Source organism: Bombina bombina, chromosome 2, assembly GCF_027579735.1.
Source record: "Bombina bombina isolate aBomBom1 chromosome 2, aBomBom1.pri, whole genome shotgun sequence".
In the NCBI taxonomy this organism is placed as follows: domain Eukaryota; kingdom Metazoa; phylum Chordata; class Amphibia; order Anura; family Bombinatoridae; genus Bombina; species Bombina bombina.
In genome coordinates, this window is record NC_069500.1 from 1,122,490,930 (window position 1) to 1,122,506,897 (window position 15,968).

General features: G+C 37.3%; 1 protein-coding gene across 1 annotated transcript in view; it reads left to right on the forward strand.

Moving 5' to 3' along the window:
* The window catches only part of ETFDH (electron transfer flavoprotein dehydrogenase), a 157,146-nt gene that overhangs the window by 4,572 nt on the left and 136,606 nt on the right, over positions 1–15,968 (forward strand). Inside the window, exon 4 of the mRNA XM_053703777.1 lies at positions 4,140–4,221. Coding sequence (XP_053559752.1) covers positions 4,140–4,221 — 82 coding nt within the window. The remainder of the gene's footprint in view (positions 1–4,139; positions 4,222–15,968) is intronic.

Sequence of the window (15,968 nt, forward strand, 5' to 3'; positions counted from 1 at the left end):
TTGCATTTGCATCTTCATGCTCCTTGTGTAAATACATTGTCTGATTCTTTAAAGCTGTTTGAATTAAAGGGACACTAAACTTGCAGAAATATGTAGCCTGAAGATAGCCATACCTGTTAAAAAGAAAAAAAAAATTGAAATTAATGGGACATTTCAGCCAAAACTGGAGTTAACATAGATGCATTTTAGTTTTGAATAGTTGCATTTTGTAATATACATGCATTAGCAAACATGCTTCTAATAAAAGCTATAGCTGTTTCAAAAGTGTATTTAAGTATGCTCCGTGCACCAGCATTTTAAATACAGCACTTGCTTAGAGAGCCTACGATGCTTGTATCATCTGGTAAGGACTCACTTTGTTAATTGCTGACATGATACAAACCCCTCTGGTGCTCTGAACAAGAGCAGTATTTAAAATGCTGATGCACTGAGATATTTAGCTATGCTGCAGATGCAGAGAAAAATGTTAAAGGGGCAGTAAAGTCAAAATTAAACTTCCATGATTTGGATAGAGCATACATTTTTAAACGACTTTCCAATTTACTTCTATCTTTTGGTATCTTTTATTGAAGAATAAAACTAGGTAGGCTCAGTCTTTTGCAACATTATTTGTAGCTGTTTTATACATGTAGCAAAACACTGCTGCCATCGACTAAAGACATATACACACACCTGAGCTCTTATAAGCCTACCTAGTTTTACTCTTCAATATAAGATACCAAGAGAACAAAGCAAATTTGATTACAGAAGTAAATTGGAAGTTTGTTTAGAATTGCATGCTCTATCTGAATCATGAAAGTTTAATCTTGACTTTAGTGTCCCTTTAACACTAAAACAGTGATAACTGTTATTAGAAGCATTTTTGCCAATACATGTATATTGCAAATATGTTTCTTTTTAGAGATGTAATTTATTTATGTGCACTTAAAGGGACAGTCTTGTCAAAATTTAAACTTTCATGATTCAGATAGGGCATGTCAATTTATACAACATTTCAATTTACTTTTATTACTTTGTTCTCTTGGTATTCTTAGTTGAAAGCTAAACCTAGGTAGGCTCATTTGCCAAGTTCTAAGCCCTTAAAGGCCACCTCTTATCTGAATGCATTTGACAGTTTTTCACAGCTAGATGATGTTAGTTCATGTGTGCCATATAGATATAATTGTGCTCACGCCTGTGGAGTTACGTATGAGAGGGCACTGATTGGCTAAAATTCAAGTCTGCCAAAAGAACTGAAATAAGGGGGCAGTTTGCAGAGGCTTAGATACAAGGTAATCACAGAGGTATAAGTACATTAATATAACCGTGCTGGTGATGCAAAACTGGGGAATGGATAATAAAGGGATTATCTCTATTTTTAAACAATAAAAATTATGGAGTAGACTGTCACTTTTTAATTTTTGAACACAATGTCATTTATGCAACCGAAAGTTTACTTACTGTTTTGTAACGCTATCTTCTTCAGCACTACAGTTTTTTTAAACGTGTCGCAGGCTTGCTGTCTGATAATCACACCGTTTAATTAAATATAATGCAGTCCGGCAGCTTATCCTAGTGCAGTTTAGGTGTGTAGCTTTTGACTCCTGAATGTTTGTCTTCCTGAAGGATCATAAAAAGATATTGATTCAAAACCCACATAATGTTCTGCCATTTAGTTATATGTTGATAATTCAGACAATGTATGTTTCTATAAGCACAGTCTGTAAAGCTCCCAACTTGAGGCCAACTATCAAATTGTAAAAATCATACCATGCTAATGGAGTCTTTGGTGTGTGTAAGGAAGGGAATCAGCCCTCAAATCTCCTCACATGGCCCTTCTAACGCACACTGCATATGTCCAGCCCAATGAACCATACTAGGCCACAAGCCAGCAGACTCAAGTTGAGATATATATAGGTGTCTGTTTTCTGTGTTTTTCCCATACACTGTTTATATACGTTGTGTAAATAAAAGGTACATCATTATTTTTTCTTCTCGAGTCTGCTGACTTGCAACCTAGTATGGTTTGTGTAGCTGCACATACGCAGCTAGCAAATGAGTTTCCATATTGATTCATTTTAATCAAGGCTAAATATCTTAGAGGTATTAGGGCTCTGAGCAAGTTAACCCCATTCACTGTGACCCAACAGGCTCTTTTGTTATTGTAAATGACATTTGAGCAGCAGTGTTGTAGAGGAAAAGAACATGAGAGGTAGTTAGATAAGAAAAAATAATTTTATGAGTAATGGGGTTATACTGTGCTGAGTAATTTATGAGTAATGGGGTTATACTGTGCTGAGTAGGCTAATGCTAATGGTCATAGATCTTCATTATGTATTTAGCCCATAAGGATATTGGGCTACAAAATGGCATTAAAACATTTAACAGCAGAGATCTAGGGCTGTATTCATTTTAATTTCAAGTTACAGTAAACTCAAAATATATTTCCCCATGAAATGTTTGTGTAATGGGAAAAGATTTTGTAATGTACTTTTATTATTTATTATACCCATGATTCCTGTAATTTTGTATTCAAACATTTAGCAATGCAGTGCTTAATTACTGATACAGTATAAGCTATGCTTATATATAAAAAAAAACTCAGAAGTACCACTTGGGACCCTCAGGGCACTGCTAGTCTCAAATGTAAACTACCACTGATCCCCAAGGCAGAACATACAGTGATGTGAGATGTCATCGCAGAAAATGCAGCATGTCTGCAGAAAGAGCATGACACATGCAGGAACTCTCAGCGCTTGAACTTGTAGTGCTGCTCCAAATTAGACAGTTCTCTTCAAACAGAGCTGTGCTCTGGCTGCACTGTATACATTTACCTTAACACAGTGCATCCAGGGCAAAGTGCTGTTTGAAGTGAGCAGTCAAATATGCAGTAGCGCTGCAAAGCAGCAGCATATTGCTTGTAAACGGGCTCTCAGAGATTTTTTTTCTCTTAGCCTTTCCCAGTCTGCAAAGCTGTTTATTTTGAATGTAAGAGCACTGCATCTTTTTATTACTACATTTCTATGTTAGACCAAGAGAAAAGGAAACAGATTTATTAAACAGACATTTTAAAATGTCTTTTTTTTGTATGCAGCCAATTTGCAATGCAATTTTCAACTACTGCACTATATTATAAAACATTAAAAATTGCTTTACTCTCCAGTTAACCAACACATTGCAATTTAACTGGTGCCTTAGTGTAGCTGTCTAATTTAAAATTGAATTTTATTTAAAAATGACCTGCAGAAACATTTTCACTAAAAAAAATCTCATTGCAGTAAGTAAAGAAAAGTTCTGCCTCTGGTGGATTTGTTTTAAATTAAATTGATTTAAATTGTGACAGTAAGATTAAATTTAAATCAGTTTTTCTACATAAAGGTTTCATTTTTACAATAATAATTTTTCAGATATATTTCTAGTTATAACAGACAATTACTGATTTGATTATATACCATTTGAAATACAAAGATAGATCATTGAAATTATTGAGAGGTAAAATATTATAATATTCATTACAGCTAAGAATGTACAGCATCATGCTACATAATTAAAAACTAATCCTTATTTCAGGATGAATAACCTTTGCATTATAATGTATGTTAAATAGAAACTATCTTTAGATAACGTTTTCCTCAAAATTATTATTTTATTTAAACAAAAGCTTATTTAATTTAAAAAAAAAAATCATTGATTTTTAACCACCCTGCCGCTGATTCAATCAGCAGCGCTAGTCATATGACTCGGCTATGGTACTAATGGTGCTGATTGAGTCAGATGTAGTTTCCACTTGGGACCAGTAGGGCTCTTCACAGGAGTTACACACTGAGGTGCAGGGTCGCTAGTTTTAAATATAGTTTTTTATTTTTTTTGCTATGGTGGCCCTTTAATTATGTTGTTGTAATACCTCTGTCACAAAATACACTAGTTCTTCACGCATCTTAATTATACAATTAATGAATAACCTTTTGAGAACCAATATTTCAGAGGAATATACTACATTTTATTCAGTCTATATAACAGCAACATATTATATTTACTATTTGTTATTTGATTTTAGCTAAGCAGACAAGTTTGCTTGTCAGCGGTACTGAACCTTGTATTATATACTGTTGTTACCTGTCCTGTGAATATATGTTGACCTTTTTAAATCCTTTTTATAGGCTCCTCTTCATACACCTGTAACTAAAGATAAGTTCAACATCTTAACAGAAAAATACAGCATACCAGTACCAATTCTTCCAGGTAGGATATTGCACTGAAGAAGTTTATATGTCACCTAACTTTTTTTTTTTCCCTCAACTGATTGGTGATGGGCGGAGTTTGAGCAATCAGAGGGAGGAATCTGGCTGTAGCTTCACTTTTGGGGAGAGTTTGTAACCCCCTCCCAAATAAGAGGTTTTCCAGGGACTGAAAAACAATGCAAAATTGCTAACAAATGACAGTTTAAAGGGCAGTTGCACCTTAAATTGTCTCTGCTTTAATTTATTTGCATTTTTTTAAAAAATAACTACTTTAGCCTGTGGAAACTCCACCTATACTACAAGCAGCGGTCAAGTTCACAGTGGGAGGTGGAGTGATAGATACTATATTTTTTATTTTCAATTGCTATGGCCGTTGTGTATGGACAGAGAGATAAGATATAGTGGCGTTTGTGTGTATATAGAGAAATAGAGATAAGACTAGCAGACCTGCTCTTCCTGCATGATCAGCCCATTTATATGGACACATTCTTGATAACAATTGGTTGAGTTTTCAGTGACCTCAAATGGGTATTTTATATGCTAAAAATAAACCCAAAATGATCAGTTATCCATACACTTAATACTGTGGAACATGTTTAAGGGATACAAATTTAAAGCACAGTGTCCCTTTCAATTTGTTTACTTTGAATGCAGACCTATTATAATGTAGTGTTTTTCATTTAAACTGTTATACTCTTATGGGAACATGGATGAGAAATACACCTTCCAGTTTAGGATCATATTATATTATATATATCAAAATAACGAGAGTATTGCATTGAGCAATGATACTTTTTTATTGGACTAACTATACATTTATAAGTTGACAAGCTTTCGGAAGAGTTCCTTCCTTTATCAAGTCTCCAGACTTGATAAAGGAAGGAACTCTTCCGAAAGCTTGTCAACTTATAAATGTATAGTTAGTACAATAAAAAAAGTATCATTGCTCAATGCAATACTCTTGTTATTTTGATATCTAAATCTCTGGACTAACAAGGCTACTCCAATCAACATGTGTGAATATGTATGTATGTGTGTGTGTGTATGTGTGTGTATATATATATATATATATGTGTGTGTATATATATATGTGTATATATATATATATATATATGTGTATATATATATATATATTCTGAAACAGAAGAGGGAAGGGCGCACAGCAGAGAAAAACTCCTGGTGTAGTATGTCTAAACACTTGTTTCAATGATTACAATGTGGTGACAAATGCAAACTCACGTGATTCCACCTCAACCATATGAGGTATAGATAAGACTCTGAGTGGTGAATATCCACTAAGGAAGGTAATCAAATCCCCTTGCGTCTGCGACCTGTTTTCACTCCTCATGCACAGTTGTCACCTCTCCGGCAGAAACTTAACCACTTCTAGAAAGGGAGACTGTGAAGTGTATCCTGGAGGAAATCCTTTTCTCACAAACGTGGATAATAAAGGGGATAAGCAAATATATGTATCCAACACCATAAAGTTGAAAAAAGGTGTTTTTATTCAGATACACAATTCATAAAACTTCCATAAAAACTTCCATGAAATAATCACTCATAAGAAACCGCTTATACCAGTTCATGCACCTTGTGTGTGCAACCACCGTTTTTTTGCACACACAAGGTGCATGAACTGGTATAAGCGGTTTCTTATGAGTGATTATTTCATGGAAGTTTTTATGGAAGTTTTATATGTTTTATGAATTGTGTATCTGAATAAAAACACCTTTTTTCAACTTTATGGTGTTGGATACATATATTTGCTTATCCCCTTTATTATCCACGTTTGTGAGAAAAGGATTTCCTCCAGGATACACTTCACAGTCTCCCTTTCTAGAAGTGGTTAAGTTTCTGCCGGAGAGGTGACAACTGTGCATGAGGAGTGAAAACAGGTCGCAGACGCAAGGGGATTTGATTACCTTCCTTAGTGGATATTCACCACTCAGAGTCTTATCTATACCTCATATGGTTGAGGTGGAATCACGTGAGTTTGCATTTGTCACCACATTGTAATCATTGAAACAAGTGTTTAGACATACTACACCAGGAGTTTTTCTCTGCTGTGCGCCCTTCCCTCTTCTGTTTCAGAATTTCTTGCCCCAAGAGCTCCCCTGTTTACAGGGGAACTTCTTTCATCTTTGGGAATAGGCTGCAGGTGGAACTAAACAACTCTATCTCCCCCTGGACATTGCTATTGGTGTCACTGGAAGAAAACAAAGCGAGACCTATACATATAGGACTTACTGGTACATTTGATTGTATATTGGGACTGTCCAGGTTCATAGCGCTGTATCACACTGTCTCTGTATGTGTGTATATAGATATCTATATCTCAAGCAGGAAACAGCACTCTCTGGACTTAAGTTTAAACAGTTTATTCGGTAATGTTTCGGGGAATGCTCCCCTTCATCAGACCAACAATATACAAGTGAGTCAAACATTTAAACATACATAAACCCCCTCCCCTTTGTGCAAAAACCGCCAAAAATCAGTTGCCTAGGCAACCAATCACACAATACAAAGTAAACAATGTAAATAAAGAAACAATCCACATCAAAAGAGCCCAATTAGGTATATGATCATATTCAATTAGCAAGTAAATATGTAGCCACAACTAAAAATTCATACAGTGCATTCCAGAGCATATAGTATAGATACTTTTGTTGCAACGTTTTGTAAAAACATATATAAAAAAAATATAAAAATCGTATTCAGTGAAGTAACATTGCGAGCCTTGTGTAGAGGTAGGAGTGCAAGATCCTAATGACACTCTGAGGCCATAGCTTCCTAATAGTGAGACCAGCAACACAATTGTACATAAAAGACTATGTAGGATAGATCAAACGAGCAGTTACTGATATTTACTGGAATATGCTGCTCAATACTATATTGACTAGGGGTGATTTGACTCTTGTTTATTAGTTCTGCATGGCTGTATATATATTGTCCTTAGTTACCATGCCTAGTGTGTTAGGTTGGGTAGTACACTTTCAGATAACTATTAACTTTCCCTGATGCTTGCAACTTTGTGTATAGTTTTTTCTGACATCACACACATTAGCCACTGGATATATAACGATATTAGCCAGGCCTGGGCTGGCTCTATCCCCACTGAGTTTACGAATCTGTAGCCCCTTAAATCTGGTCTGTTTATATTACACTTAGAGTAATCATGAGCTTTTTCCTGCATGATTAGTAGGTGTAATGAGTTTTATTATGTTGGATCTCAACTGCCTTAAAGTGTGAATGTTTCACTTTGAAATACAGACTATTATTTCAGCATAGGCTGTGATGATTCAAAGTGAGTTTTAATATATGATGAATTGAAGTATGAGTATATATTTGTAGTGATAAGCTACAATTAATGTGTAGCAATATTCCAAACTATAACTGAAAATGAAGTACAAGATTTCTGAAATAATATTCAGAATTGATAAGCAGCGAATTTCAATATTGAGACCTTTGTTTAGATAGGTAGCAAGAGTTATGTGGACTAACCACCGTTAAACCTGATTATAGTAGTAACCGAGTAATATGTAGTGAGAGAGAACACAGAAATCTGCAGCTGCTGACAGGGGCGTGTCAAGTACACAGGAGTTCCCCTGCTGATGACGTCAGAGCTGTTCCGTAGCGTTACAGTGGAACTGGTTTGTTACAAAAAGTTATATTGAAACAGAAGTAGCGATATGATAACAATTGCAGCAATTATGTCAGTTAACTGAGTGGCAGCAACTTAGGAATTTTATGTTACTTGCGGTTATTCCTTGAAAGTCCCGGTTTGTACTGCTTGCAGGTGTCTGATGAAAAAGATCCAATCCTCAGAGTAAAGTAACTTAGATGAAATAAATTCGTTCACTGGGTAGCAGGTAGTAGTAACAGTTCCTGCTGGTAATTGTAATCCAATAACTTGTAGTAGCAAATATCTTCAATTTCATGAAATAATGCACAGGTTAAGAAATGGATGTATAGAGCTTAGCTGATATGAAGTTAATAACTAAGCACTTGTTTGGGGCGGAGACATGACTTAAATAGAGGTGTAAGGTGAGCTGTAGAAGAAAAAAGGAAAACCAGGAGTGGAATCCTTACACGTCCCCCCCCCTCAAGCAAGCCGACCACGGCTGGATGTTTTGGTCTGTGGGGAAAACGTCTATGAAAACGTGCAACAAGCCTTGTAGCATCAATATGAGTATGAGGCTCCCAAGAGTCTTCTTCAGATGAAAACCCTTTCCATCTCACTAGATACTGAAGTTCACCATTATAATATCTTGAATCCAAGAGATCCTGAACTTCGTACATGTTTGTGTCCAGGCATACCGGATCAGGAGGAAGGAGAGGAGTAGGAGGGTGTCGACCCGTATAAGGCCTCAGTAAAGAGACATGGAAGGTAGGGTGTATTACCAAATTATCAGGTAGATCCAAGGTAACTGCATTCTCATTTACTATGTGAGTGATCTTGAAAGGGCCTATGAATAGACTAGCCAATTTCTTCTTGGGAAGATGTAACTTGATATTTTTGGTTGACAACCACACGAAGTCTCCTACTTCATACTTTGGAGCAACTCTACGTCTTAAGTCATAATACTTTTTCTGAGATGCTTGTGCATGCTGTATGTTAGTAGATAGATGATGAAAGTTTTCAGATAGGCGTTGTAGTAATTCGTCAACAGATGGTGTATTTTCAGAAGAGGAATGCTGAAAATTGAATCTAGGATTGAACCCATAATTAGCAAAAAAGGGAGAGTAATTGGTGGTACTGTTGATAGTGTTATTGTAGGAAAATTCTGCCATAGCAAGAAAAGATGACCATTTATGTTGATGGTATGAGCAGTAGCAACGTAAGTATTGTTCAAGCCATTGGTTCAATCTTTCAGTTTGTCCGTTCGTTTGTGGGTGGAAAGCAGTACTTAGCCGTTGTTCAATTTGCAGACTTGTAGTGAGTGTCTTCCAAAACCTTGAGGTAAATTGGCTACCTCTGTCTGTAAACAAAACAGTCGGTAAACCGTGATGCCTTACAATGTTGTTCAGAAACAAATGTGCAGTTTCTGAAGAAGTAGGCAACTTGTGGTAAGCAATGAAATGTGCCATTTTAGTAAAGTGGTCAGTAACGACTAAAATGGTGGTGAAACCAGAGCTTGGCGGTAATTCTACGATAAAATCCATACCAATGTGAGCCCAGGGTGAATTGGGTATGTCCAAAGGCATGAGGAGTCCATAGGGAGGTCTTCTCTCGGGTTTGGATACTGAGCAAGTAATACATTGCTGAATGTAGAGCTTGATAGAATTTTCCATGGATGGCCACCAGTAAGTTCTGCTTACTAATTCCTTAGTGCGTCTGATACCTACATGACCAAGTAAGGGAGGATCATGGTGTTCTTTAATAATTTGTGCTCTAAGTGTGGTTCAGGTAGGTAAATTTGAGAACCATGATAATATAATCCATCTTTCTTAATTAAGGAGTTCAGAAGTGCTTGTTTTTCCAACCCTAAGGCGGCTTCATATTCTGGAACTGATATAGATAATGAAGCGAGGAATTTAGAGGGTGGTAGGATACAACTAGGTGTATATTCAGGAATGGGTCTAGGATCTCTGCGGTAGAGTGCATCTGCCTTTCCATTTTTCGATCCAGGTCTATACAGAATCTGGAAATCAAAACGACTGAAGAAGAGGCTCCATCTAACCTGTCTCCCAGATAAAGTTTTGTTGTTCTGTAGAAACTCAAGATTACGATGGTCTGTATAAATTATGATGGGATGAGATGTACTTTCTAGGAGATGTCTCCAAAATTCCAAAGCTCTTTTGATGGCAAGTAATTCTTTATCCCCTATTGAGTAATTCATTTCTGCAGAGGACATAATTTTTGAAAAGAAGCCGATAGGAAATAGAGGTTCTTTGAGTGTTTTACGTTGTGATAAGACTGCACCGAGTGCATAATCCGAAGAATCCACTTCCAAAATATATTGTAGATCGGGATCAGGATACTTTAAAATAGGAGCTGAGGAAAAGGACTCCTTGAGGAAATTGAAAGCATCAGCAGCTTCTTTCGACCATCTGAACACGCAATTGGAACTAGTAAGTTTGGTAAGAGGTTTCGAAATACTCGAGAAATTTCGGATGAATTTCCTGTAATAATTACTGAATCCGAGGAATTTTTGTAGATCTTTTCTGTTTATAGGAGTTGGCCAGGATTTTACTGCCTCAACTTTTCCATCTTGCATTTGAATGCCTTCAGGGCTGATGGAATAACCCAGGAAATCTATGGTTGTAGTATGAAAAATGCATTTTTCCAGTTTAGCATAAAGTCGGTGAACCTGGAGACGAGATAAAACCCAACTAACGTGTTTGATGTGGTCAGTAGTATTGGAGGAATAAATCAGAATATCATCTAAATAAACTATGACACAAATATCGAGTAAATCATGAAAAATGTCATTTATAAAGAATTGGAAGGTTGCTGGTGCGTTGGTGAGTCCAAAAGGCATAACTAGGTATTCATACAACCCATAAGTTGTTCTAAAAGCCGTGAGCCATTCATCCCCCTCTCTGATGCGTACAAGGTTGTATGCGCCCCTCAGATCCAATTTAGTATAGATAGTGGCATGTCTTAATCTCTCTATGAGTCCCGGAATGAGTGGCAGTGGGTAGCGATTTTTTATGGTGATCTTATTTAGTTGTCTAAAATCGATAATAGGGCGTAGAGAGTTATCCTTGTTTCGAACAAAAAACATACCAGCACCAGCTGGTGAGACAGAAGGACGAATGAATCCTTTCTTCAAATTCTCATCTAAATAGCTTTTCAGATGGTCTAATTCGGATTGACATAGAGGATATAAATGTCCTATAGGTGGAGTTGTACCTGGTTTTAACTCTATGGGGCAGTCATAGGATCGATGAGGAGGAAGTGTTTCAGCCTCTTTTTTACTGAAAACCTCAGCAAAGTGACTGTATTCAATTGGTATAAGAATGTCAGGAGTGGGGTTCAGAGAAAGTAGTCACTGCCTAATACAAGATTGTTGGCAATATTGAGAGTTTAAATGTATGTCTAAAGATTTCCAGCTGATCTGAGGTTCATGTAATTGTAGCCAAGCCAACCCAAGAACAATTGGAAATAATGGAGATGTAATCACATCAAAAGAGAGATGTTCATGATGATTGTTTAATGTTGTGACAGAAAGAGGAATGGTATGATGTGTAATAGGTCCAGAAGAAATCTCAGAGCCATCAACAACACGAAGAGAAATAGGAGACAATTTCTTAATCAGTGGTATTTTATTGATAGAGACTAATGAGCTGTCAATGTAGTTGCCTTGAGCTCCGGTGTCAACGATAGCAGGGACTGAGATCTGTTTACTTGCCCACTGTAAAGACAAAAGTAGAGAACAGTGAAGTGGTTTATTAAGTACTACTTGAGAGGTAAAGTTAGTGCTACACTTACTGTTCTTTTTCTGAGGTATGATAGGGCAGTCCTTAAGACTGTGAGCTGGATCACCACAATACATGCAAAGGCCCCGGGTCTTTCTTCTCATACGTTCATCCGGTGATAGCGGACCCCTGAAGATGCTGATATCCATAGCTTCAGCTCCGCTGGGACTAGTAGACCTAAGAGTGGGTTGGTTAGGACTGGGAACCTTTTCCTTTTTGTATGGCTGGTCTGAGTATTGTCGTTCTGATCTTCTCTCCCTTAATCTTCTATCGATATGGCTACTTAATTTCATAAGAGCCTCAAGTGTCTCTGGCAATTCTGTTCTGGCTAATTCATCCTTGACTGCATCGGAAAGACCAAGCCTAAATTGATTTCTGAGGGCTATGGCATTCCATTGGGAGTCAATGGAGTACTGTTTGAACTCAGTTATGTAATATTCCACAGGTCTGGAACCTTGTTTAAGTTTCCTCATTTTGCTCTCAGCTGTAATTTGGAGGTTGGTATCATTATACAATTCATCCATAACGTCAAGAAATGCCGAAAAGGATGATAGGACCGGATTATTAGTTTCAAATAGTGTGTCAGCCCATATACGGGGTTCTCCCCTTAAGTAGCTTATCATGCAGAGAACTTTCACCCTATCATTTGGATAGGTCCTAGGCTTGAGAGAAAAATTAAGAAGGCAAGCATTCTTAAAGTGGCGGTATTGATTTCTGTCTCCATGAAAATATTCTGGAGGAGCAACAAAGGGTTCAGGAGAGGTCTCTTGGGCTGGTAGCTTAGGATTGATGGAATCTTTTATAACGTTTCTCAAAGTCTCATTTTCCAATTGTAATTCTTTTAGACCCTGGCTGAGTTGGTCTACCCTATGTGACAGGTTAAAGACAATTTGTGGGAGTTCGGCTGGATCCATAATAATGGCTTAGTTATTCTGTAATGAGTTTTATTATGTTGGATCTCAACTGCCTTAAAGTGTGAATGTTTCACTTTGAAATACAGACTATTATTTCAGCATAGGCTGTGATGATTCAAAGTGAGTTTTAATATATGATGAATTGAAGTATGAGTATATATTTGTAGTGATAAGCTACAATTAATGTGTAGCAATATTCCAAACTATAACTGAAAATGAAGTACAAGATTTCTGAAATAATATTCAGAATTGATAAGCAGCGAATTTCAATATTGAGACCTTTGTTTAGATAGGTAGCAAGAGTTATGTGGACTAACCACCGTTAAACCTGATTATAGTAGTAACCGAGTAATATGTAGTGAGAGAGAACACAGAAATCTGCAGCTGCTGACAGGGGCGTGTCAAGTACACAGGAGTTCCCCTGCTGATGACGTCAGAGCTGTTCCGTAGCGTTACAGTGGAACTGGTTTGTTACAAAAAGTTATATTGAAACAGAAGTAGCGATATGATAACAATTGCAGCAATTATGTCAGTTAACTGAGTGGCAGCAACTTAGGAATTTTATGTTACTTGCGGTTATTCCTTGAAAGTCCCGGTTTGTACTGCTTGCAGGTGTCTGATGAAAAAGATCCAATCCTCAGAGTAAAGTAACTTAGATGAAATAAATTCGTTCACTGGGTAGCAGGTAGTAGTAACAGTTCCTGCTGGTAATTGTAATCCAATAACTTGTAGTAGCAAATATCTTCAATTTCATGAAATAATGCACAGGTTAAGAAATGGATGTATAGAGCTTAGCTGATATGAAGTTAATAACTAAGCACTTGTTTGGGGCGGAGACATGACTTAAATAGAGGTGTAAGGTGAGCTGTAGAAGAAAAAAGGAAAACCAGGAGTGGAATCCTTACAGTAGGGGACTTGATTGGTTTATTCACCCTCTGTAGCCTATCATTAGAACCCGAGGTATGTGCTATATTTGGTGTATCCCGGGGACTGTAATGAGCAACACACGTTTGCATTAGGGCCTGCCCCTCTGGTCCTATTGCATTCATCACCTGGGGCGGAGCACTCCTACTACATACACGGCCTCCCATTTAGGTCAGTTCTCGCTGACATATACGTGGTATGGCGCTTGATGGTCATGTACACAGGCTTGCATTTTTATCTTTATGTCTTAAATTATAGTCTGTTTCTACATACAGAGCCTTAGTGCATACCTAGTGGAGCACTTAGTATGCTTGCCCAGCATATATGTCTCACTTATTTGATCTACGGTACTCAGTAAGTTCACCCTGAGTGGCCTGTCACCTATCATCAGCCCTTTTATCCGTACTTCTCGATGCCCTTGAGTTACTTCTTTAAGTGGCAATATAGACCCTGATTTTTCCAGCAGCCTGTCTCTAACTATGCGAATTGTACAGCCCAGTTTTTATGACCGGGGGCGCGACCTTTGTTATTTGCAGACCCATACATAGGGGCTTGCCACCTACAGCCTATTAGAATACTAGCTGTAAGGCATTAGGGGCGGTCCGCTTCGGGCTGATACGCATGCGCACAGCCGTGATATTACACTCAGACTCCTGAAATCTGTAAGCGCTATTGCGATCCGGGGCCCGATCTTATTACACGGTAGGCAAATTCTATGTTGAGTTTGAGGATAGGATTGAGCAGAATATTCCAGTAAATATCAGTAACTGCTCGTTTGATCTATCCTACATAGCCTTTTATGTACAATTGTGTTGCTGGTCTCACTATTGGGAAGCTATGGCCTCAGAGTGTCATTAGGATCTTGCACTCCTACCTCTACACAAGGCTCGCAATGTTACTTCACTGAATAAGATTTTTATATTTTTTTATATATGTTTTTACAAAACGTTGCAATAAAGTATCTATACTATATGCTCTGGAATGCACTGTATGAATTCAGTTGTGGCTACATATTTACTTGCTAATTGAATATGATCATATACCTAATTGGGCTCTTTTGATGTGGATTGTTTCTTTATTCACATTGTTTATTTTATATTGTGTGATTGGTTGCCTAGGCAACTGATTTTTGGCGGTTTTTGCACAAAGGGGAGGGGTTTATGTATGTTTAAATGTTTGACTCACTTGTATGTTGTTGGTCTGATGAAGGGGAGCATTCCCCGAAACGTTACCGAATAAACTGTTTAAACTTAAGTCCAGAGAGTGCTGTTTCCTACCTACTCTAGCACCCTGGCCCTTGGAAAACTGTTTGTGAGAGTGCACCTGACTCTTTTTGCGTATATATATATATATATATATATATATATATATATATATATATATATATATATATATATATATATATATATATATATATATATATATATATATATATATATATACACACAAAAAGAGGCAGGTGCATACATACACTAGTGATGTCCAGTTCATGAACGAATCGTTCATTTGAACTGGATCTTTTCAGTGAACTGTATGAATCAGTTCACCAGACTGAACTGATTCGTTTCAAACAGTTCACTTCCTGAGTCTGCAGCAGCACTGGTAATACGATTCTAGAGTGTGTACTGCTTCTGCTAACTCCTCCTTTGCAATGAATCAGACAGCCTCACTCTAGGATCATATTACCAGTAATGTTACTGATTCAAGAAGTGAACTGTTTGCAAACGAATCAGTGTACTGTTAACTCCTTTGCAATGAATCATTCAGTTAACAGTACACTGATTCAAAGATACCCCTAACTGCACCTAAATTAACCCTTACAAAAGTAGCAGGTCTCAACCTTATATTTATAAACCAAAACTCTGTATGGCTTATAAATAAATATAAGGTTGAGACCTGCTGCTTCTGTAAGGTTTAATTTAAGGTGCAGTTAGAGGTATATTTGAATCAGTGTACTGTTAACTGAACGATTCATTGCAAAGGAGTCAGTTAACAGTACACTGATTCAAATATACCCCAAACTGCACCTTAAATTAACCCTTAGAGAAGCAGCAGGTCTCACCCTTATATTTATTTATAAGCCATACAGAGTAGATATGCATATCTTAGGAAAATACATACAACACAGTACATAGAACAGAGTATACAGCATGCTCTGTTCTATGTACTGTGTTGTATGTATCTGTGAAGGAGCCAACGCTGCCTGGGCTGGCTGTGAGGACTCAGGAGGAGCTGAACTGTTAGACACTGAATCATGAGTCATGATAGATATAGAGCGTCACACCTCACACAGTCAGTGACTCATGATTCAGGAACAAATCTGCGGCTCTACAGTTCACCTACTGAACATGAGGTAGAGCCTCTATCTCATGTTCAGTAGGTGAACTGGTGAATCGGTTCAGTTAATCGAACCGTCCGAAATGACCCGATTCACCCAGAAGAACCGAACTTCCCATCTCTAACACATATATATATATATATATATATA